Genomic DNA, 8,618 nt, shown 5'->3' on the forward strand with positions numbered 1-8,618 from the left:
CTTAACAGCATGGCAGACTTGCATGCAGGCAAACACACAGGAATGGATATGGAGTCGATAGACAGTCCAGTTGCATCCACAAGAAATCAAGTTTTAATGATGCTATTTTGGTGTGAGCTGAGGGAATGGAGGGGCTTTTCATCCCTTAGCCACCAAACTTTTTGCAGTGCCCCTTGAGGCTGAAACAGAGCGAGACGGACAAACAAAGATCTGTCAAAGATGGCAAGACAGGAGTTGTGTAGTCCACAGGATGACATACATTTTCTGAATGGTCTGCAGAGGCAATATAGCATATTCCTGACCCCACACCATCAGTTACACTGGGTATGCATCAGCATCTGCAACACAGATTGCATCACTCCAACTCACACAAGGAAGTAACATCCTAGTGCAGGCAAACCCAACAACCACAGTCCTTGGAAAGACCGAACGAATAGTGTGGCAGCTGGCACAGTGTTGAGTGATCTATTCCCTCCCCAAACACAAAGTTTGTGCCTCAAGCAGAAGCACCTGGTTGGAGAAATAATCCTACTGTTAAACACACTCCTTCACTTACCTTATCCAGTTACTCCATACTAAGCTGCTTTTTTCCTTTTATATAAGCACTTAATTCACACTGCATATACAAATTCAGTGAAATTCACAGCACACATTTCTTACTCTCTAAGTAAATGTAACTCTGGGGCCCATCACAACCTCACCAAGAATGTACTTAAGCAGCAATCCTTCAAACCTAAAATTAGATTCTCAATTATTAAGCTAAAATACCAGGTTTTTCCTTCACATTCAGTTTATGTGAATGAGTCAAATCCCATTGAACTAAGAAGCAATTGATGGGTAACATTGTCCATAACTGTGAGATTTTCTCGTGGAAAACTACTTCTCAAAGTAATTACTTTTTAACAATACAGAAATATTTACATTTTCCCTTTCATTGGTCAATGATGACATCAATACATTATTGTAAAACCACTACTTGTAAATACCCACTGAAATTATTTTTAAAAACCTGAAAGAAAAACACGGAAAGCTCAGGTGACATAAGCAACAACTTCATCCTTCAGCCTCAGTCATTTCAAACAGCTTGAGCCTCACCTATGCTCACTGACACATTGCAGTTCAACAACAGGATTGTCTTTAGATTCCCAAATCTATTGCAAGTTCACCTCAATGCAGATCAAATCTATGATACTATTTTCGGACTTTAGACCAGTGGCGTCATTTCCAGTAAACCAGCCACAAAACACTTTCTTTTTCTGAAAGGGACTAATGAAGCTTCTGCTTGTATTTGTCAATAAAAGAGTCTTAATAAGAGCTCTCTATTCACTAGCTGTTTAAAATAACTATAATGTTTTATCACTGGGGCCTCTCGCAATCTAAAAAAGGCAAGATTGTTTTAATGTGGTTTATAAACGCACTGTATTTAAATGACGTTAGCATGGGCTGAAATTGAATAATAAAAGAGCCGGCCTCTTTGATATGTGAAAATAAATCAGATCGGCTATGTGCCAATGTGACTGCCGTGTGGAACCTGGCTGATCAAATTTTCCTAACATTACGTCTCTGACATCATCAAATCTGCAACCATCTAGTTTATTTTGTCACATAGTGAACAAATGGTAAAGAAATGAAGAATCATGGAGGCTATCTGATGTCCGACAGGATTAAAATCCAGCACAGAGGTCAGTTGCGGTTGCGTGCCTTCTCAGTCTTTGGGGAGAGGAGGCAATAATTGCAGCAAAGGCATAAGATGCAATTATTGCCCTCTTCCTCTTTCTCTGCCGAAAACTCCTAGCGATGTTTGGCGAACTGCTCAGGCACCATTACATATGCATTAAACATGTCTTTGTCCATGGCTTCAGAGTCAGCGCATTGTTCAGAAGAAGCCTGGGTTAGGGTTCGCAATTTTAGCAATGAATTAATATAAAATCATACATTTTATTACAGGCGTGCTGGTTAGCGCTCTCGCCTCACAGCGAGAAGGTCCGGGTCCAGGTTCAAACACCGACAGTGTCAGTCAATCAATACAAATGGCACTGAAGGCGGTGCATGCTCATGTGCCAGTCAAAAAATGTGTTGGTCATGTGATTGGTATGCAGGGCTGCCAGTCTTCCATCTATGTGGGCGGCTGTGGCTCAGTTGGTTGAGCAAGGCATCTCTCAATCGGAATGCTGCTGGTTCAATTCCCTAGCTGTCTACACGCCAGAGTGTCCTTGAGCAAGACACTGAACCCCAAATTTCTCTGAATGGACGGACTGAGCGCCGAAAAGCTCTACGTGTTAAGGAGCTAATGGATGTGGTCGAGCATTAAGCTCCATGAAAATAGGTTAACTCTTGCTTGTGTGTGGCGGCAGTGTTGTGTGGCTGAGCAGCACAGCGAGACAGCAGTCGTCAAACACGTGAAACTGTCAGATTATCTCAGGTTTTGTTTGGCTGCCAGACTGTGACATGAGATATCTATGAATCCATTCCACTGTATGACATAAGACCACTGGTTTTGAGGTGTCCATGTACAACAAAGAGCCTCCCATGTAATGCTGGGATCACCAAAGCCACGAATGACATTTATACCAGTCACTCAGGTTGATGTTGTAATTAATATTTTACTGGATGGTTGAAAAGTTCAATGGCACGTCGCACAGAAAATGTCAACATAAGCATCGAGATTCAATCTTACCCAATAGAGAGTGGACCCATTTTCTGGGTGGGCCAAATCTCATCACGAGGACAACATTTGATATTAAAATAGCAGATTTGGGGGGAGAATTTTAGTTTAGTTTAAAAGTGTAATCCTTAAATACACCTTTGCATCGCACTGATGCAATTTCAAAAAGCATTTACCTCAAACAACTCTCTGTTTATCTATTGTATGCAGCATGTTTCAGTCGGGCAGATGAAGATGAGCAGAGCGCTTATTTGTTGAGCAACGGACCCCAGTTGCTCTTTTGTCAGTTTACATTGTTCTCCTCATTCACGAAACCTCCACCACTTCTTTGCATTTTACAGCTCAGCAAACGCGGCAATTTAGCAAAAGTGCTTACAGGTTACTTTCCCAGTCGTTTCAATGTCACAATGTTTGTTTAACACAACTTTTTAATGACTTCATTTTTGCTTCATTTTGTAAATGAGACTGATGGCCTTGTTTACTGATGGCATTTTAAAACAAGCAATAGCTCTGGATGACATTTTCAAATGTCCCGACACATTGGAGCACCAGGCACAGCCTCCCAGGGCTTCTTACGCAACACTTATTACATTTGTTCCGACCCTTTTGAACAATGTGATTTCTACAAAATAAGCCATCAGAGTCTCTTTGAAAAAGTACGACACACACACAACAGAATGCTGGAAAGAGACAGAGTTTAGAGTGTCTACTGTTTTGCCTTCCTCATACATTTCTCAATGTGTAGGTACAAATCCTACACGCATTGTGTGGAAGAGAATCACACAATATACAACTCAACAGCTGTCCTAACCCTTTAGAGACCGAACCTCGAATTCTCACATATAATACAAGTCAAGAAGTTACTGCTTACCAACCACAAAAGGTCAACATAAAAGTAGCTCATTTCAATGCCTCACCTTGGTCTCAGCCAACCAAACTCGGGCCTGAAGGTCACCGATAGTTGCTTAAAAACAACATTCCACCACTGATTTATTTCTTTGACTTTTCAACGTCTTGGACCTAAATTATACATTTTCTGACTTAAGGACTCCAAAAGATCCCAAATCAAAGCTTAAACAAATCATATTAGAAGCCGAATCCGACAAGTTCCTCCCCACTGAAAAAGATCCAGTCTTATTCTCAGCTCGTCAAGCTTTGCTGTGAAATCCTGGTAACTGTGTGAATCCGTCCTGTAGAAAGGTGCACCCCCAATGCTGCTTGAGCCATCTTGTTATTTTGTTTTTCCCTCAACGAAGGAACAAAGAACATGCAAAAGCAGAATGGTATTATATTTCTTCACTTCTCTTTGTTGTTCTCAACCTGTCACAACAAATCCATATGCATCAAAACACTAATGATAGTGAACTGACAATAATATCTTATTTTCCCCGCCATTTTCTGCAGAACCACGAAACAAAACAATTCCTCACAGCCAAACTGGCTAATTAAATAACGATGGCATCTCCACCGTGCACACTCCACACATAACTACTTGTCATGAATCTCAACTCAACAGATTTCCAGACGATTCATTTCGGTAATTTCCACCTAAAAACTATCAAGCATCAACTTGTCAAGAAACTGTTGTTGCGTTAGCAGAGAGAATCCACTGAGACACTCAACTGGCGCTGGCTCTTCGTGGCAAACGTGAAAGCAGATTTCTTACAAAACCAACAGTGAGTAAGGAGCAGGATTCGTTTTCAATCTGGGACTCGCAAACTAAAAATAAAAGTACAATATTGCTCAGCACCTCTTCTTTGAGGTGAAAATACAATCCCACAACATACAGCTGTAGACAGGGTTTTTCTTTCCAACTCAGCAGCCATAAATACGAAACAATATCACTGGACCTGAAACAATGCAAATAACATTTGTTGCAATAGTTTGCAAATGCATGAAGTCAATATGCAAAGCAGCTAAATGAATGGATTGTAATTCAAAACTGAAAATAACAGTGAATGAAATCAACAACAGCCAAACGGCACACGGTCACAAAGATGGAGACAGCGATGGGATGGATATATTGATTTGGTCTTGTGCAAAATATAGTTTATTGATTCTCTCATTGACAATATTATGTAACAAAATTGCAAACTGAGCACGTTCCCAGGATAAGGAGCAAACATTGTTATACATTATAAAGAAAATGAGAAATATATGTGCTATACAAATTAATTTAAAAAAGCAATTACTTATTGCCAATTATCGCAGGTATTTAAAATATGCCTCAATACTTGAGAGTGCTTGTAAAGTGAGTATTCAGTGACCAGTTTGTATTTTGGCAGGTCGGCTAAAAAATAAATGAATAAATAAATGTCGTCCTGTTAAAAAATGTAAAGTTGTGCCATCCGAGTGATTTCTCCGCCCAGCGCATCACATTTGTGAGAGTTGGTATGGCTAAAATACAAGTACTACAGTGGTAACCTGTGGTATTGTAAAAGAGCGTTAACGAGGATGCACTGCAGAAACGTGGAGGCGCAGAGTGAGCCTGTGAAACAAGCATAGGAGGAGGACCTGCCATTCCACACATAATATAACCTCCTCACAGATGCTTACCATGGAGCTGGGCTGGGCTGGTGCCCACATTTCTATTGACAGTTTCTATCACTCAGGTTGCCAGGGAGGTTGCTCCTGAAAACCCTGAAGGTTATTAAGAGCAGGTTACAAAGCTCAGGGGCTCAGGAGCACTTGGAGGTTTTCATGTTAATGTGCAAAGAAATGGAAACCCTAATGCCCACAGACTATGACACGGTTATGAATAAAGCAGCAGAAACAAGTGCACTGCCTGGCAAATATTACTGGAGACAAGCCTATCATCAATGCTGACTTTGAACCAGAATATGTAAACAACAACAACAGCAACAACCCAGCATCCGGAAACAAGATTAACACAGCCCATCTATCTGTCTTCCATCCTGCTTGATCCAATTGAGTGTCACAAAGGGGCTGGAGCTGACCCCAGCTGACCAATGGCAAAGGAGGGGTGCACTCTGGACAGGCTGCCATCACAGTGCAAACACACAGAATCAGACAACTGCACAACCTCACAGCTTAGAGTCACCATTTAGATTTTGGGAGAAAACCCATGCGTGCACAGCGAGCACCTGCAAACTCCACAAAGAAAGGTTTGGGCCGGACTCAAACCCACAACCTTCTCAATTTAGACTTGAGTTTGTGCTTTACATATCTATTCGGGGATACGAGGAAATATTTTTGTCAACATAACAAATATATTTTTTTTAATTGTGACTGTGAGAGCTGACCTGCAGTGTTACCGTTTTAACCTTTACCATGGACAAAGTGGACCATACTCGGACCTCCCAGGGTCCTACGCCGGCCCTGCTGTGAGCTGATAATCTAATCTATTTGAGCACTCAGAGGAACCAAGTTTCTTTTCAGAATGACTTTTTCACGGCACGCGTAACGTGTATGTATGGTCAATGAAGTTATGGCTACTTTACGTTATTTTTGGAACCGTCCAGCCTCTCTAATCTTCTACCTCCACCTGGCTCTCTTAGATAGGCACATAACATACGACAGTAATGTTACTGAGGATATTGAACAATATGACTTGCGACAACACTTATGTAGATGATGTTATGTCTTCTTGTATTTAAATTTGCTGTTAAATTTGTCCACTAGATATGAACTAGTTATGGTCGTTTGAATCCATATTTTTAATCAGTTAATCACACAATTCTCGTGAATGATTCACACTTTTTTCTACCTGCAATTCTGTCATTTTGAACCGGCAAAGCAAAAATGCAAAGTATATGGAAACATCATTTATCGCAGCTCTGTCCGTCTTCTAAATGCAGATTGCACATGTTGGTATAGTTATAAGGATACATTTGCAATATATTGTGCAGCCCTAATGAAAATTTAACCAGTTAAAAACAGTAAAAGGAACTCTTGTGCACAAGTATAATTATGACAAGAGTGGCAAAGTACATGTAAAGTTAAAATTGAACTATTATAACCAGCATGAGAAGAATTGGACCTCACGTATGTTAATAGTAATAAGTCATAATGTTTTTGAAAACCCTGCATTCAACAATAAATTACTTGTGAGACAAAGTTGGGGGGGAGGGGGGCATAATGTAGTGGGAGCTTTTATGAGTGAGGGCTCATCCTCCCACACTGGCACAGTGACACTAAAGTGTCTGTTTATATAAAAGCTGATTTAGGAACTGAGCTTCATTATCTGGCACCGGTTCCAGAGTGATGGTGCGTACCAGGGCAGAGTGACCTTCCTGACACCCATTTGGGCAACTTGTTACGCCCACCACTGTGGGAGTTGTGTTTTTTTTTTTTTTTTTTACTATTATTATCATTTTTTTTTTTTTTTACAAAATCCAGGCAATAGCATGCTTGTTTTCTCCAGGTATAAATAAACTAGTGTGCTATGAAAGTGGTAGTGGTAGTGGCAGTAAAAAGCCCGTGATGGGCATGTATGCGCACCTCTAGAACCCATCACTCCGTCTGGAGCTATTCACCATGCCGCCCGCCCGTCCGTCCGCTGCGCGCTGCTGTCACTTTACCACGACTTTCAACTCGGCGTCAGACTGAGGAGTTCAACCCGTGAAATTACACCTCATCTATCCACCGCGGCCGCCAAACAATTATGTCAAAGTAGAGCAGAAGCGACATAAAGTATATGAGCGTGAATCAAGCCGCCTGGTCTGGAGACGGGTTAGTTTCGCCTGTTAAAGGGCTTAGGACACCGCTTTTATACATGCGCGACGCCCTTCCCTTTACTTCCTAATTCCATTATTCGTCAATATTACATGCCATTTCGCTCGGACGGGGTGTTATCCTACCTCGTAAAGGTCTCCTGAAGCCATAGCGGGGTGCGGAGCACGGCGACGCGGCGTCCCTGCCTGCCTCGTTGGCTGTTTTTGGACCGTGTACTCCGTCGGTGTTTCGGAGAAAGCCCCGGCGGACGGGAATTAGCGAGCAGCCTTGTTATTCTGAGCAATCCGCAGCAAGCAGATCAGCAGGCAGTGTCAATCGAGCCCGGCGCTCCGCGATGGATCGCTCCACACTTAAAACAAACAAGCATCGGGGCGGTGCTGTTTACCCAGAACCAAGTGGAGGGCTGGAAATTAGTCCCCGGCTCAGAACGCACAGCCTGTCGGTCTGCATGCGCCCAAGCTCCGCTCCGCTCCGCTCCGCGCCGCACGGCTCTGCTGCAGCCCAACTACTCACCGGGAGAGGATCTGTTTACTCAACACCAGCTGAGTCAGATCCCCTTATATGATTTGATCAACTCTACCAGCACACCGGAGTGTCAACGAAAGATACCTTCATTTACTTTAATGTTGAAACATCCACAACAAATGACTTGTGGCTGTGGAGGGATTTGTCGGGCACCAGTGCCACAGTTGGCCTAATCCTTGGCACACTAGCAAAGGCATATAATTGAAAGATCTACCTTCTTTAAATGGAATCAGCTTTTCACAGTCATACAGACAGACTCAATGCATTTTAGTCTTCATTAAGAAACACAAACTGTACTGACTTCATGTTAAAGTCCCATTGTGAACGTCAGGAAAAATATTCTCTCCTCAGCGGTTGTTTGAATGTGTTGCATTTTACCTAAAACAAGGCTGTCAAACACATTTGAGTTCAGGGGCCACATACAGGCCAATTCCATTTTGTGTGAGACTGACTGGTAAAATAGTGCCATGATAACCTTTGAATATAAGCTTTAAACTTTTTCTGTGTTGCAGTGATGAAAATGTCCATATTTTAGTCAGACTCTTATATCTGGGTGGAATAACAGACAATGCATTGGAGAAGAGTGATTGGTATTTATGGGTAAAATTGACAAATTTTGCTTTGGAAAATGGATGTATGGAAATATATGATTTGAATGATTGAAAATAGATGATTACATACAGTCATTCAAAAAGCTTGCTGACCCTTGCTTTATAATATTTTACTAACTTGT

The 8,618-nt window shown here is 41.8% G+C and overlaps 1 protein-coding gene across 1 annotated transcript in view; it reads right to left on the reverse strand.

Moving 5' to 3' along the window:
• Positions 1-7,871, reverse strand: part of LOC308106832 (chromodomain Y-like protein 2) — a 30,337-nt gene extending 22,466 nt beyond the window's left edge. The window contains exon 1 of the mRNA XM_080458813.1: positions 7,486-7,871. Coding sequence (XP_080314939.1) covers positions 7,486-7,509 — 24 coding nt within the window. The 5' untranslated portion in view covers positions 7,510-7,871. The remainder of the gene's footprint in view (positions 1-7,485) is intronic.
• Between the last annotated feature and the right edge of the window lie 747 nt (positions 7,872-8,618).

The sequence above is a fragment of the Lipophrys pholis genome (genome assembly GCF_963383615.2).
Source record: "Lipophrys pholis genome assembly, chromosome: 2".
In the NCBI taxonomy this organism is placed as follows: domain Eukaryota; kingdom Metazoa; phylum Chordata; class Actinopteri; order Blenniiformes; family Blenniidae; genus Lipophrys; species Lipophrys pholis.